The 15,500-nt window shown below is 58.1% G+C and overlaps 4 protein-coding genes across 4 annotated transcripts; 3 read left to right on the top strand and 1 right to left on the bottom strand.

Annotated features, from left to right (window-relative positions):
- Positions 1-1,911: 1,911 nt before the first annotated feature.
- BJ171DRAFT_486893 (EAP30/Vps36 family-domain-containing protein) lies at positions 1,912-5,038 on the top strand. Its single transcript, XM_053109229.1, has 10 exons — positions 1,912-2,245; positions 2,363-2,498; positions 2,604-3,323; positions 3,432-3,501; positions 3,625-3,728; positions 3,840-3,970; positions 4,106-4,245; positions 4,423-4,530; positions 4,650-4,780; positions 4,911-5,038. Exons 1-10 carry the CDS (start codon positions 2,118-2,120, stop codon positions 5,013-5,015), a joined length of 1,773 nt encoding a protein of 590 aa, XP_052971481.1. The 5' UTR covers positions 1,912-2,117; the 3' UTR covers positions 5,016-5,038.
- A 66-nt stretch (positions 5,039-5,104) lies between these two features.
- BJ171DRAFT_117006 (armadillo-type protein) lies at positions 5,105-10,659 on the bottom strand. Its single transcript, XM_053105506.1, has 9 exons — positions 10,449-10,659; positions 10,228-10,311; positions 10,015-10,115; positions 9,811-9,910; positions 8,708-9,691; positions 6,805-8,500; positions 5,647-6,668; positions 5,447-5,529; positions 5,105-5,330 (listed from the first exon to the last, which is right to left on the bottom strand). The coding sequence occupies exons 1-9, from the start codon at positions 10,572-10,574 to the stop codon at positions 5,195-5,197; spliced, it is 4,332 nt and encodes a 1,443-aa protein (XP_052971480.1). The 5' UTR covers positions 10,575-10,659; the 3' UTR covers positions 5,105-5,194.
- A 162-nt stretch (positions 10,660-10,821) lies between these two features.
- On the top strand, positions 10,822-12,662 carry BJ171DRAFT_486888 (ribosomal protein S10 domain-containing protein). The gene is made up of 5 exons (XM_053109228.1): positions 10,822-11,041; positions 11,240-11,279; positions 11,397-11,672; positions 11,886-11,918; positions 12,015-12,662. The coding sequence occupies exons 1-5, from the start codon at positions 11,018-11,020 to the stop codon at positions 12,590-12,592; spliced, it is 951 nt and encodes a 316-aa protein (XP_052971479.1). The 5' UTR covers positions 10,822-11,017; the 3' UTR covers positions 12,593-12,662.
- Positions 12,663-13,355: 693 nt separating this feature from the next.
- Positions 13,356-15,470, top strand: BJ171DRAFT_437379 (concanavalin A-like lectin/glucanase domain-containing protein). Its single transcript, XM_053107972.1, has 5 exons — positions 13,356-13,752; positions 13,866-13,935; positions 14,172-14,484; positions 14,648-14,888; positions 15,024-15,470. The coding sequence occupies exons 1-5, from the start codon at positions 13,543-13,545 to the stop codon at positions 15,351-15,353; spliced, it is 1,164 nt and encodes a 387-aa protein (XP_052971478.1). The 5' UTR covers positions 13,356-13,542; the 3' UTR covers positions 15,354-15,470.
- Positions 15,471-15,500: the final 30 nt, after the last annotated feature.

The following is a 15,500-nucleotide window of genomic DNA, read 5'->3' as shown; positions in this document are numbered from 1 at the left end:
GGGTGTTGAGGCTTGGCAGTTTCGTCGGCTGCCTCAACAGCGGAGCGATCGGCAGTAAAGGCACCACCGACCGATGGCGACTCTACAAGAGTTGTCTCGCTTTGAATCTCACTGACCGAGCTTTGGAAAGAGCCAAACGACTTTTCTGTACCGAGACGGGTTGGTCTAAAGGTCCCCAAGGTACTCTTGGTGGCCATCGGCGCCGAGGCGATGTCTGGAGGCAACGAGAGGGAACATGTGGTCTCTGAGACGGCATCTCCATCCAGATGGTCGGGGTCAGGGAGTCTCCCGACCAACGAGTCGGTGCAAGTTGGCAGAGTGTGCTCTGATTCTTCAAGTGACTCGAGAGGTGCTTGCTGCGGAGAAGATGCACTCAGTCGAGAGTCGGCAGTGGCCTCGACGCCCTGGGATGGCTTTGGGTCTTCACATGCCACATGTTCCAGGGAGCGTTGGTCCGGCTCTTCTCCCTCACAGCTGGAGAACCCGGTCGAGAGGCGCGGGAAACTGGCGTGAATAAAGCCAGTATCTAGATCCAGGCTGCCAAGTATCGGGCTCTCGCATCGTGCCGAGACGCTGGTTGACTCCGCACCACTGTTGGATATCTGCTGTTCTGCACAGTTGTCATCGCCCGGCATTGCTCTGTGGTCGTCCGGAGACGAAATCACAGCTGCTGGACCAGTTGACTTTGCATCGTCTCGGAAGCTGACGTCCGAGGCCTCTGGAGTTGAGAGCACCAGGTGCCTAGTTGGCGATGCCAAAATGGGGCTGCAATGGCAGTCGTGATGCCGGCCATCTGGCTTAGGCGATGGCGCCGATTCTTTCGGACTTTGTGGCGATTCGTCATAAAGTGAGTCGAGCGATGCGTCTCTCGATTCTGCCTCAGGGTACAAGGGCGATGAGACCAGGGCCGGGGAGGCGAGTATCGGACTGCCGTACTCGGTCCTGTCGTCCTTGCCGGCGTAATTGAGATCCGGGTCATCGTCAAGGTCTTCGTCTCGGTCATGAATGATGCCGCCCAGCAGAGGAGAATCAAGCGGATATTCTTGCCGACGCACATCAAGCTCGTTGTCTTCGACCAGCTGGGTGTCCTGAAATGCAATGAACGGCCTTAGTTTGCAATTCATCATGGCTTGGCTAGGTGCGGGCCGGCCGTTGCCAATGGGCGACAAGACTCACTCCGTAGTCACAATGCGCGGCCGATATAAAGCGGGGCGAGGTCTGGGAAGCGTCATTGTCGTCGCCGATCAGCGCGGGCGACGAGGTCCACAGCCCGGAGAGTTCGTTCTGGAGGCCGGTCCGGCGGGTCGGCGATGAGCTGGTGCGAGGTTGATCAGTGCTCGGGTCGGCTCGCAGTCGCTTTTCGGTGCGCATGACAGGGGTTCTCCGGGAGAATGCACGCCGCACACCCAGCGTCTTTGGTGGAGCTTTCGGGGTGCGTCGTGGGGGCGAGTGAGATTGGCTGGTCGACCGCTGAAGGGTCGACGGTCGCAGATGGCTCGATGCCACCATGTCTGTGCCTTGATGGAGATCAGGAGTCGAGGGTCGCTTGAGTCTGGTTGAGGGCGGGGAAACGGCCGACGCAAGCATACCTGGGAGATGCAGATGCGAGAAAAGCAGGAGACAAGATGCGGGTGCCGGTCGGCGGATCAGAACGATGCGAAACCGACAAGCAAGACGCAGTGCTTGGGTTGCGAAGCACAGGAGCCGCCGCAGCGAGGGTGTTGGTCCAGGAAACAGACCTCGGTCGCTGCTGGTGCCGCCGACAGGCCGGCTGTGCGACGGACGCAGACCGGGGCTTTGGAACGACCGACGGAGGACAGGCCCGCCGGGCGGCTGGCTGGGGGGCTCTCCGGGCATGATGGCGAGATCCAGGCCAGAGCAGGCCGCGGCAGAAGGACGATCTGGGCCAGAGGCCGCCAGGCAACTGCGCAGTGGCCGTCTGGCCGAGCCAAGGCCGCGTGGGCCAGGCCGGATGAGCCACGCGGCCAGACCACCCCCGGACATTGCTTTCCATCGGGTCGACGCAGGTCGTGCTGGGCTGCATATCGCTCCTCAAGCTCGTCTCGCGCTGATTGCCGCACGACTCGAAGCTGGTCCGCAAGAATCGATCGCCAGCCATGTCCTCCAAGACCGACACCATGCCATTTCTCGTGGACATCACATCCTCGCTGATTCACGGCCGCCCATCGTTCGAAACCGGCGAGACGCTGCTGCTGACCCAAGGTGGTGTGGGTCTCTACGATGGGTGAGCAGCTCCCCCTCAACTCTGGATGGCCACTGTCGGCTGAGCTCTGCAGCCGCTGCAAGAGACGTCGCCGCTGACCCCTGCTCTGCCGATTCGTCTGCGGCTCGATCTCCACAGAAAGCTCCGCCTCACCGATTTCGACGACGGGCTGGCCTATGTGACAACGCATCGCATCCTCTGGGTCCGCGAAGGCGTCCAAGAGCCCAAAGGCCTCGCTCTTGCCCTGTCCAGCGTCCTCTCGGCAGAACTGGATGTACGGAACACAAGTGCATCGGAGGAAATGGCTCTGTTTTTCTTGCACCGTGCTCGAAAGGGGACTGCTGCCTCGCTTCCATTCCATTGACTTTGTTTCCACCAGCCAGGATTCCTGACTCGGTCCCCCAAGATCGTCGTTCAACTGACTCAAATGACAAGAAACACATCAGGCGCTCTGGATCTCCATGAAAATCCACCCAAAAGCACAGTCATCTCGCCAAAGCTCACCACATCCCCGTCTGTCGCTCCATCGGCCGGCTTGTCGGGCAGAGGATGGATTTGTGACATTTGCGACCACACCAACGGGCCCAGCGACCTCTCCAAATGTGCTCTGTGTGGCGTTCCCAAGATCGAGCGAGCGAGCGCTGTCCTTCCGACCGATGCCCCCGCAACGAACCCGACACCATCCAGCGCCGCTGCGTACCTTTACCCTTCGTTGGACTCGATGCAGGAAGCAGGGACGGCTCCTATCGCAGACACATCCGACTTGCTGGCTTGCGAGATTTGTACTTTTCTCAATACCTCCGATTCCAGCAAATGCGACATGTGCGGCTCCCCGCTCTCCACAGTGGTGCTGCCATCCCCGGCTCCAAACGCATGCTCCGTCTGCACTTTTGCCAACCCGAGCAGCGAGCGTCAGTGCCAGATGTGCGGCTCCAGACTGCACGCAGAGGCTGCCGAGATGCAGTCGCCTACAAGCGCAGCCGCAGCACCTGGCGCTCTGCAGCCAAGCAACGGCCTGATCAAGTTGTCCTTTCGCAAAGGTGGATCCCGAGAATTCTATGGCCATATCAAGGACTCACTGTCACGGAAGGCGTGGGAGGTGAGTCGCCGAGGCCGGATCATGGGAGGGGCCGAGTCGCCAAGGATGGATCTGGGGCGATTGTTGTGCCTTGCCGCTGACCCGCAGGTGTTGTCCGGACACATCCAGAAACAGCAAGCATCCAATCCAACACCATCTCTGGGAACCAAGATCACCGCATCGAGTGTCGGCGGCATAAGTAAGCCCATCGATGTGCTTGCATTGGCATCGCTTGACGCCGTCCTGTGTCCATAGCTCCGAGCTGTGCATGGCTGTTGCGGTATGCGACTGGGGCTGTGATTAACCGCCGCCGCGATTTCAGCGGGCATCATCAAAAACGTCAACGAGTCCAAGCAAATCGTCGACGACTCCATGACCGAAGCCTTCCGTGACATGACCAGGCTTATGGAGAAGGCTGCGGCAATGGTGAGCCAGAGCTGTGCATGTGCTTGCTGGTGGCAACTCGCTGCGTCCTGTGATGTATGCTTCGACGCCTGTCCAGAAGCGACACGATCACTCACATTGGGGGCTTTGTAGGTTGAGCTGACAAAAGCCATCAGTGAACGGCTATCTTCTTCGTCTGGATTCATCGCTTCCGACGACAACGTCGATCTCGTTGCGTTCCGCAGCTATTTGGTCGATCTGGGCATTCAGAACCCTGTCACAAAGTAGGGCATGAGCACGTTTGATCGAGTCTTGGAGCATGGCCGGCTGGGGGGCTCTGGTTGAATCAGCACAGGACGATAAGGGGAGGCTGCGTTTCTTTCGCACGCTCATTGTTCAAACATCCCCTGTCATTGAAGAGACATTGTCGGCGACAGTTACATCAAGGAGCTGGCTTTCGAGATCGCGGGATTTTTGCAGAAGGTTCTGCCCAAGTACGGCGGCATGTTGTCGCTGGCAGATCTGTACTGCTTGTACAATCGCGCCCGTGGAGGGACAGGTCAGTCTTGGACGGTTCCGTTGGACGGCTCCGTTGGATGGCTCCGTTGGATGGCTCCGTTGGATGACAGCAGAGTGCCTTCCATGTATCAGGCCGAGCACTCGAAGGTACAGGCTGTGCTGAATGATCGTGTGTTAATGTGCTGGCTCTGACGAGTTTGTTTGCGATGCTGCTCAGCTCTGATATCTCCCGAAGACCTGAACAAGGCGTGCTCGTCGTTTGAAGCGCACTTGCTGCCCTTTGTCCTGCGAAAGTTTGACTCGGGTTTGCTGGCTGTGCATTCAAATATCCTTTTTCATGCGCGCGTTTGCCGACCGCCGACCATCGCCATCAATCTGCTGCATTCATTTGGTGGACATTGTTGCTGTCCTTGACTATCGTCGTCTATGGCGTCTGTTTCTCACGGCAGTTCACCGACAGGATGGGCGCCGAGCAAGTGCACCGCTGGATTCAAGAGTCCGCTCACGGACTCACAGCGACCGAGCTTGCCCTTAGACACGGAATGTCGCCGATCCTTGTCAAGGAGCAGCTATTGGTACGGCGAGTGCGGGTCTGTGCAATGGACGTTCTTGCGCTGGTCCGAGTGTCAAAGCGAGCATCTTGATTGTCGAGACGGGCTGCAACTGTTGCACTCAATGCTCAATCGCCCCCCCCCCATTCTCCAGGCGGCAGAAAAGCAAGGACTGGTATGCAGAGACGACACGATCGAAGGCATTCGGTTTTACAGCAACGTCTTTGCCACCCATCCGAGACTGTTCGTGCTGGGGTGACGGTCAATGCTAGAATATGAAATATATTGCGCCACTTTGGCTGACAGTCGGCTTGTTGCTCCGTGCATGCACAAGCCTGCAATTGTGCCGGCGCTGGGCAGTCTGTCGGTACAAAGACATGCCCACTGTCGCCCAGGGCTGTACTCGTGTTGCCCGGGGATCTACCGAGAGACTCGTGCTCACTTGTGTTTCTTGTTTTGCTTCTTGACACCCGCGGGTCCGCCCGAGCTCTGGCCTGGCAGCGTGACATCCTCGTTTCGCTGCGTGGCCTTGATGATGGTCTTGAACTGGCCCGCCATCTTGGTGGATTTGCGTCTGGAAGGAGGCTATAGTCAGCAAACGAGCACACGAGCAAGCGAACCGAGTGCCGGGACTCTCCTCCGCCATTCTGTTGTCTGTGTGGATTGGTCCGACAGCGGCAGCCAACTTACTTGTTGCCAACAATCTTGGAGTTGAGCGGGATGTATGCGAAGGGATCGGGCATGTTGGGTTTCTTGATGTCGCCCTTGGCTTTCTGCACAAGACAATCGCAGCCCCAACGCATCTCGGGTGAGCAAATCCACTTGGGAAAGAGTCTCGAGCCACGGCGATGTATGCGCACACACAAAACTAGCACACACCCATGACGTACCTTGGCCTTGTATTGTCGGCCCAGCATCTTGGCCACGGCAGCTTCCTGCCCACGCGAAGCTTCGATGCGTCCTCCAAAGCCTGGGAACTTGGCGCCAACGTCTCGCTCGTCGCCGTCGGCATCACCGTCGCGCTTCCGTTTGTTGGCCTTGAGGAACTTGATGCTGCCATTGGGCAGGCGCACAAAGGCAGCCTCGCCCGTCAGGGTCTCCTTGTAGTAGTCCTCGGCCTCGTTCTGGGCCTCGTCTGCACCCTTGGCGCCGGCGACATCGTCCTCATCGTCCTCATCCTCGATGATCATCCTGCCATCATCGCCCAGCGCGAACGATGCCTTGGCGGAGCCATCTTTAGCGGCGGTCTTCTTCTTGGTCGGCGCCGTCGTCACCTTGGAGACGACCTTGGAGTCCAAAAAGTCGATGATGTCGCCATCCTCGCGGATGCGGGTCTCGGCTGCCGCGCCGCGCTGGCTCGACTTGGACGATCCATCACGGAGGCGCTCGGGAAGATACTGCTCGAGGTCTTCGCCATCACTGTCGAGCTCACTCTCACTGCCATGGACGGCATCTTCGAAGGCCCTTTGGCTGCTCTGCGCAATCAGCTTCTTGGCTCGCTCGGCGGCTCGAGCCTTGGCGCCGGGGGCCGTCGGATCGTCGTCCTCGCTTTCATCAGCGCGCTCGAGGGCCTTCTTCTTCTTGAGCCGCTCGCGGCGCTTGCGGATGTTGACCAGGAGCTTGCGGTCTTGTTCAGGCACGAAGCCCTCGATGGCCTCGTATGAGAACCGTCGGACAAGTCGTTCAAAGATATGTCGGACCTTGGACTTGAAGTGCGACTTGTGGTCACGCGAGTGCGCCAGAATCGAGACGCAGATCTCCTCCAAATGATCCTCCAGCAGCTCTTGGCGAAGCGTGACGATCACAACCTTGACAAAACCAAGGACAGCCTTGACAATCTCCTTGGAGGGCGATGCCATGAAGTACAGGATCGTGGTGATGAGCTCCTTCACCAGCTCGTCAGCCATATGCTCTAGATTGCGGCCAGAACGAGGGCTGTTAGATATCGCCGTGGCCGTCTCTACAGCAGGCCGGGCTGACAGCATCGATTGTGGCCCTTGCCACAATCTCGACGGCGCATGTGCCCCACACTCGACAAAGCCGCGTACCGTGGAACTCGAAAACAACTCGCGACAAGCTCGAGATGGCAGCACTCTGCATATGAACGGTTGAGCCAGCAAGACCAGCGACAATCATCATAGTGTACTCGCGCAGGCTAACTTCCTGCTCAGAGCCCTCCATCTCGTCGTCGTCGTCATCGTCGTCATCCTCATCGTCATCGTCGTCGCCCTTGGAGGTCTCGAGCTGCTTGGAGAGGACAGTCATGTCCCACAGGCCTTTGACCTTGCCCTCTTCGCCGTAGATCATCATTTTCTTCCCCATGGCCACAAGACACTCAAAGGCCGTGTTCCGCGCGCGCTCGCTCGCTTCCTTGGTGGCCAGCATGACCTCCGACAGAACGACGGGCACAAACTGCAAGAGCAGCGACTTTTTCTTGGGCGGGATAGCGTCGGCCACCTTCATCAGACACTGGATGCGCGACTTTTTGGCACCCGAGGCCACAACCGAGAGGACATCCGGGTCGATCAGGTTCTCGATGAGGTCGTCCAGATCCAGCAGCTTGGGGTTGTGGGTGAGCACAGAGATGACATGGTCGAGGGCCTTGTAGGTCTTCTTTTGGAGAGTCGGGTCATCATCGCGCAGCTGGCCAGAGAGAACCTTGTAGAAGAGGGAGAGTGGCGTGTCCCCAGCTTGGCTCGGAGCGCTGCCATCCTTAACTTCGGGCAGGAACGGCAACAAGATGAGCAGCAGATCAAGCATGGCATAGTTGCGCAGCTGGACAATCTGCTTCTCCACGCCTTCGAGCGACTCCTGCTCGGTTTGGGACTGAAGCAGGGTCTTGACGAGGTTCAAGAAGTAGTTCTGGATGGCCTCGGCGTCGGCAATCTTCAAGAAGCTCTTGATGGCGATCTCGTAGTGCTGGTTCTCGCGCTCGTACAGGACCTGGAGATTCTGGCCCTTGGACTTGCTGCGGATCGACTCCAGGAACTCGGGCGGGACAGTGCTGTAGTTGTTGCAGAGCGTAGCAAGGAAGCGCGTCGAATATTCCTTCAGTCGATCGAGGCCACTGTTGATGCGGCTGGTGACGATAAAGTTCTCCGAGTCCGCGTGCTCGGACGACAGCTCAACAAAGCTGTCGATCAGTTGTCGCAAGGCGTTGCAAACGAGAGGGCGCATATCGGGTTCCGACGGAAGGTTGGGGAATAGCTCGGTGGGCTGAATCTGCAGGATACGGCCGAGGTGAGGACCGAGCAATGCAAAGGACTCGCCAAGGTCCTCGGGGACAGAGGCGCAGATGCCGCCGAGGAGGCCGAACGCCTGTGTTCCGAGAGTCTCGTAGAGCTTGGCCTCGAGGGCCTTGCGCGTTGCTCCACCCCACAGCTCCGAACTCCTGTCGAGCATGCGCTTGACAAGAGGCATGATCTCGGTGGCAAAGTACCGCAGCGAGTGGGGACCGAACGGCGTCGGGCTCGAGATCTTGGTTTCGGGAAGCGGCCGCTCGAGGCCTTCGAGCAGCAGAGCGAGCACGTATGGCCGGCGCGGCAGGTTCGGCCGATCGTTCTCGATATTGTGGGGTATGTAGGTGAGGAAGGTGTCGATGCCAATGGCCTGGCCAGCCATCTGCAATGCCGACTCGAGCTCCTTCTTGAACAGGAAGGACTCTCCGTAGCTGGGATCGTCGCGCAGAGTGACGATATCCTCGAGCAGTCCATGAACCAGCTCTGCGCTGTTGCGGCCGAGAGTCTTTGAGGAGTGCCAGTGTGCGTGGGAGGGGTAGAAAGCGATGGGCGACGAAGGTGAGCGAGTGGCTGCAGTCACACGGCAATCAACAGCATGATGAACCAAGCATGCAAGCCGCTGACTGCTTGCATGTGCCCAGCATCAAGCCTCCGATCGGCGTGAGGAGCGACATGATCACAAAACACCAGTCCGTGCAGTGCAATGGCTTACCACGAAAACAGCCTCGGCGATGGACAACACGGCGCCCCACGAGTCGTGGAAGCGCACGTTCTTGAAGGACTCGCGGATCATGTTGAGGATGCGGATGAGCGGCGGGAGCTCCGCGCTTCCCATGTCTGGGTCGAAGCTGGCGGCGTCGTCGACCATGTAGCCCACAAGCGAGTTCTGGATCATTGACACAAAGGCAGTGGCGGCGTTTTGGATGATGACTTGGCGATTGGACTCGCCAAAGACAGGAGCAAAGGTGGCCTCGAAAAAGTCCAGGACAAGCTTGGCGTATTGGTGCTGGGCGTACTTGTATTCAGCCGATGATGGATCGGCATCTTCCGACTCCAGCGTTTCCCGAACGAGCAGGGCGAGAGTCTGGAAGCCGCGCCCGAGTAAGTCGAACCAGGCAGGCGTCAAGCTCACGTCGTTCTGATAAGGGCGGACCTCCATGAGCTCGCGGATGACCGAATCCACAAGGGCAATGTCGAGCAGCGGGAAAGTCTCGCCGCTGTCGGCGGTGAAGAGAGATTCCATGGCCTGGAAGATCCACTGGGTCAAGATGGTGTTGCCCGAGCCCGAGGAGCGCACCGGGATGTGCAGGAGCAGTTGGCACAGGTTCTTGAGCTTGGACTTTGTCTTTTCATGGCGAGCCTGGAGCGACACCACAGGCAGCAGCATCTTGAGGAAAACGAGGATGTGCAGGACGTGGGTCTCCAGTGCCTTCTTCTCCTGCGAGGTCTTGGCGCTGCGGTACTCCTCGAGGTGTCGGGCACAGAAATCGATGGTGGGAATGGTGCCAGGGTGATGCAGAGCTGGCGGGGGAGGCCGCGACAGAACCCGGCGGAGGGCATCGTTGGCTCTTCGCCGCACCTTGGGACGGGAGTCCAGGCACAGGAACAGAAGCGACTTTAGCAGGCCCTTCGCTTCAGCCGAGGACCAGGTCGAAGATTCTTGGGCCACAAGTAGGAACTCGATGCATCCGATGAGCTGAACAAGCAAAGAGAGCACCGGGATGATGGTTTCATTTGAGCAACGTCGCCGGCGAGTACGATGCAACACACGCACAATGCTGATATGCAAATCTGCAGGACGCAAGCAGCCCTTACCGCTCGGACGAGAGGGGCGTGTTGTTGGTGCAGTTCCAGAGTTTCGGAGAGGGTTTTGGTGATATCGGCAAACTTGAGCTTCAGCACATTCGATGGGACTCTGCGGTCGGAGAGGGTTGTTTGCTTTGTGAGTACCATATATGCGCTCAGCGGCCATCAACTTGTGCCAGCCACTGTCTGCGCTGCTGAACTGACGATACTGACCTTGGGAACACAATCGATAGGAGATAGGTCACCGCAACTATGATGTTTTCCTTGCTGGCATCGCCGGCGGCTGCGGCACTCTGTTGCTCCAGAATGGTCATCTGCCAGGACGGAAGTGGCGAGCCGTAAGTATGGATGCGAAGAACAGAGGATTCCAGATATCGAAGCAGCCGCGGTATACGCCATAGTGACTTGAGAGCAGACGCTACCCACCAGAGCGCCAAAGTATGCGAGAGGTGAGAGACGCTCATTCTGCTCCTTGATGGTCTCCTCAACGGCGAGGAGGATGAATGCGGCCTGCCAAACGAGAAGCGGATGTAAATTTGTCGCCAAGCCGCCTGCCAGTTCCACGATACAAAACGAGTTCCCTGAGCATTCCAGAGCCGCGGACGAGCACACGGCAAGCACACGGCAAGCACAGGCCGCCGCTGTACCTGCTTCTGGTTTTCGAGGTTGGAGTTGGCCTGGGATCGGATCTTGACAAAGAGCTCGTTGCTCGCGAAATCGGTCTGAGAAGTGTCCGTGCCGTCGAGATGGCTGTCCATGTCTGAGTCTGCCATGGCGGGTGCGGTGTGCAGCGGAGGGGCGCCGTCGGATCGATGGGTGTTGGGTCAGCGCCGGCCTTGGACAGATGTTGCTGGTGCTGGTGCTGGTGCTGGTGCTGCTGGCGGGCACAAAAAAAAAAGCAATGGGATTTTCAAACTCAGCTGTGGCGTAGGCGCGGCAGCCCTAACCCTCGCACCGGTGCGCCTGTGTGCAAAAAAAGTGAAAACGCAGCACGGCGACACCCAAGCAAGTCTCGGTCAGGACCAGCTCGATCTGCTGCCGACCCCCGATCTGCACACAGCGTATCAGCCCGCCCCACGATCGAGCCCGGCATCTCGCTGCTGTAACGGTGTCTGAACACGCCCAGACCGCCTCAGCTGCCTCGCATCGACCTGCTACCGAACACTTGAAGCACACCAACCAAGATCACAGACCTGCCCAGTCAGCCAGACCAGTCATGATCTCCTCAGTCTCATCCAGGGTAAATACCCAGAGTCGAGCAGCAGCAGATCCCGAAAGACCAGCTCATCGCGCCCGTCAGACACGCATCATGGCTCGTAGGGAGATTGTGTGAACTGGATATAGGGTCTGAGGTGTGGATCCGGCGACACCCATGAAGCATTCGTTCCTCACCCATCCATTCTGATCTCCCCGGACATCTGGATCGCTGGATGTATAGGTCGGGTTCTGGACGGCGCGAGCCCTCTCCACGGCCCAGAGTAAGTCTCGAAGATGAATCCCGTGAATCGCCCGAATGGGCAGTGTGCCAAACGAGTGTCCCCGTTGGCGACATGCTGAACTCATCACCACCGACTTCCTCCTCGCATGGGATTCAGAATCTGCCTACATCGCCCAAGCCCCTTCGCTGTATTCGATCAGTCGATTAATGTCATCAGAAGCGACTAAAACGGAATCGCCGGCGACTGCCAAGGATAGTGCCGAGTCGGCCATTGGGGCATCGTCATCATCCAGCAAACAAGCCGAGACCGGGTCTGCCACTCAGTCACCAAAGGATGCTGTCGAAGGACAAATCGCTGAGGCACCAAAGGGTCGCCAGTCCCCAACGGCGCGCAGGAAGAACAAGTCCCTGCTGCCTGCTATCGATAACGTTGGTGAGTCGATGCGAGGAGTCTGGAGCGGCCAACGCACTCCGCTCATTGGCACCAAAGTACTTCAGTCAGTCAAGATCGGTGTATGGGCTTTGAAGCTATTTTCAGATGACGGGCTCTTGTAATCGAGGGTGCCACCTACTGGTCAATGCGTTCCAGCCTGGGTGTCTGATCTTGACAACTTGCCTCTTTGACACGATTGACCTTCTCTTTCAGGTCAAAATGCTTATGGATGGCAAAATATCTCACGTAAGAGGCCCTTCCACGTCGTGCGCCACACAGCATGCTCGAGTCTCACATTCATCTGTGTACTGAAGCCCTTGCTTTACTCCTCTGGAACGACAGTGCCCGAGCCCATCACAATACCGACTGTTGCCGAGCCTGAGGCAAAGCACAACGATCTGGTGTGCAAGCTCGAGTTCAGAGGATTCATGCCCGATCACCTTGACTTCGTCAGCTACTTTGCCCGATACTCGGCGCACGTTGCTGGTATCCCGTGTGATCCCGTCATCCATCTCAGGACAAACACCCAGCGATGGGCCGTCAACAAAGGTCCGTTTGTTCACGCCAAGACGAAGGAGCTCTTTGAGCGGAAGACCTACAAGCGCCTGCTGCAGCTCTACGACGCCTCGCCAGAGACCATTGAGCTGTTCGTGGACTACATCAACAAAAGCCTACCCGCGGGCGTGGACATGAAGGTGATTCACTACGAGTGGCAGAAGCTGGGCTTCGTCAGCGACTGGAAGCTGACTGCCCAGGAAGCCGAAGAGGTGCTCTTCCAGGACCGGGTTGCCGCCAAGAGCAACGAGCTCCTTGCGGAGATGATGAAGCAGAAGGGTGGACAAAAGAAGAGCCCGGCCAAAGTTGAGAGCTCTGGCAAGAATGCCGAGACCTCTGGCAAGAAGGCCAAGGCGTCCAAGTGAGCAATGCACATGATCAACCACGGCGAATGAGGCCGACACAGCTGCAATACAGAATCTGACATTGAAGAACACGCGCTGGTTGAGGGGTCAGTGCGAGCAGCTGGACAAACAGATACAGCCCGCCGACGCAACCTGGGGTGCGGGTGGAGCCTGGCAGGCCGGTTGTGGACTCGGGCGGATGCTGTCGACGGGTCCGAAGTGCGGGCGACACAGCAGCCGCCATCGTCAGGGTCCGTCCTGCCTGAATCCCTCGTCCGCCAAACAGGGCCGCCGGTGGCTGCTCCGAGCAGCATCGGCGGACGTGCCTGGGGGCCATGCTCGTGGGTGAGATTGAGCGGCGGGCTGCATGCAGCTCCATGGCGGACCTGGATGTGCAAAATCTTGCTCCTTGGCCAGCCTGTGTGGCTCACAGCACGTCACAGCCCCCACTTGTGTGAGATGAACGCAGCCCTATTGGCACAGCACACAGCCTTGTCGCCGCAACTTTGGATTGGGCTGCGAACCAGGCCTGCCCACAGCCGACCGTGGTGAGTCGAAGTGCATCAGAGGCGCTCCAGCCCACAGCAAGCTGCCAAAGACGCTGACTGTGGCGAAACGGAGCCGTGGCCAGGACCCCAGCCAGCCCCGCGGGTCATGGGGGCGGAGACCACAGCCCCAAGTCCCAGGAGCAGCAAGGCCAGAGCAGGGTGGCCATGCCCTTGCCCTGGCGATTTGCGCGCAGATGATGACGCTGGGCGACGCTGCGTCGAGGGAGAGTGCTGGGCTTTGGCCGCACCCGGGCAGAGCCCTCGCGGCCCTCAACTACAAAAGCTGTGGCCAAGTCCGCCGAGGCTCGCTCCCCATTTGCAGTCGTCAAACTTCCAAGTTTCAATAATCATTGTTCGTGCCTAGATCAGGCTGTCTCTGCTGCTCGTATCCAAGGCCAGCACCGCACTACAGCCAAACCCAACATGCCCGCCATTTCTTACGGCCCACCGCCATCGGTCGCCAGTGACATCCCGAGCGTTGTCGGCAACTGTGTCTCGAAGCGACACACGTTCCAAGACTACTCTCGCATTGCCGCTCCAGACCAAACCATTCCTCAGCGGAGGGGTGCCCCGCCGCTCATCGACTATACTGTTTACGATTGGACAATCGACTTTTCAAAGGACCTCGTAACGGTAGGATGCTGGGGTGCGAGCGGTTGTTGGCGCTATTCCACCGATCATGTGGCTTGCCGAGTCTCATTCGTTCCGCATACTGGCGGGTGGCTAACTATACTTTGCACCGATAGTTTGGCGGAACTGGAGGACTCATGCTTTCTTGCATGCCTGCCGACCCCTCCAAAAACCAGACCAGCGCCTGTAAGCTACTAGCACCAAGTGCCTGTACTCGACGGTGGGAGTGTATTGGGGCCGCTGTCCTTGGCCGATGGTGATGCGGATGGAGACGATGGCGGCGGTTCTCGCAGAATATCTCGCAGAATATCTCGCAGAATATCTCGCTACAAAGCCCGTTGGCCAAATTATGGCTTTGCTCGCACTAATCCTTGCATGCCTTCGCTCCATGCCGGATAACTCCCTGGCTGTGTGCTCAACAGCAAGTGCCCGGATTTCAACAACGCGCTACATGCTCTATGGCCGCATCACAGCCCGTATCAAAGCTGTCCAGCAGTCGGGCTTTGTGACATCGCTGATCACCATGTCCGACATCGGAGATGAGATTGACTGGGAACTGGTCAAGAACACGGCACAGACCAATGTATTTTACCACCAGTTTGAAGATCAGCCACCCTGGAACCTTACGACACTCGACCCCGAGTTCGGGAAGCACTTTGGAATGTTCAACGTGACCGGCGGCCGGCTCGACGACTGGCACATCTACACCATCGACTGGGGCCACGACAAGATCACGTAGGTTGGCCAAGAGGCGCAGGGGTTGCGCTCGGTCTGACTCCTTATTCCCACGCTCAGGCCACATGGGCATTACCGTTGTTGTGGCGGGGTCGTCGGACAGCCTTGCCTTATGCGTCTGGGCCTTCTTCGTGAGACTAACGGTTGACTTGCTTGCACATAGATGGTCCATCGATGGACTCGTCGTCAAGACCTTCACCAGGGCCGTCGACGGCATGAACTCGACACAAGTGCAGCAAGGAATGGTGCCTCTGTGGTACCCACAAACTCCATCGCTCGTACAATTCTCGCTCTGGGACGCCGGCGACAACCCATCAACCATGGACTGGTCGGGCGAAGCAGACTGGAGCAACCTCGATCCGGTATATGGACGGACCGCCATTTTCGAGTATATTGACATCCAGGTACAATCCCAACAAAGTCGATTCGTCTGTCATGCTACATGTAAAGCCATTTTCCATCGGGTCATCATGCCATCGAGCCAGCTTGATCTCGGACAGGCTATCGAGTGGAGACCTAATCTTTTAATCTGACTCTAGTGCTACAACGATCAAGATCAACCCGTCGACAGATGGCCGCCAAATACCCCGGACAATCGCAAAGGCAATGGCGTAGTTGATCCGCCGATGCTCGCCGATGGCTCCGTGATGGGCCAGTCCAATCCATCACTTGTTCCCAACACAAACACATCCAACCTGACCCCCGGAATGATAGCAAATGCCTCGGCACCAACGTTCAGAGACCCAAGTAAACTACCGCCTGGGTCGCGACCACCCGGAAGCGCTGCAAGTGCATCCATTAACTGGGACATGGCGATGTTCTGGATATACGGTTTCTTGATTCTGAGAGCAATCAAGTTACTGTCGTGACGCTGGAACTGCTGCTCACATATACACCGCGCACGGAATCGAAACAGGCCGCTCTGCTTTTGACGCCGATGCCACATATCTCTGCATCCTGAATACAGCCCATGTGCTCCGTTCAATATCGCCAAGTGCGCGGCACAGCCAGGAGCA

Source organism: Polychytrium aggregatum (assembly GCF_025602895.1).
Source record: "Polychytrium aggregatum strain JEL109 chromosome Unknown BJ171scaffold_2, whole genome shotgun sequence".
Classification (NCBI taxonomy): domain Eukaryota; kingdom Fungi; phylum Chytridiomycota; class Chytridiomycetes; order Polychytriales; genus Polychytrium; species Polychytrium aggregatum.
The sequence above is the reverse complement of the archived record's forward strand: the minus strand, read 5'-3'. Positions and strand labels throughout refer to the sequence as shown.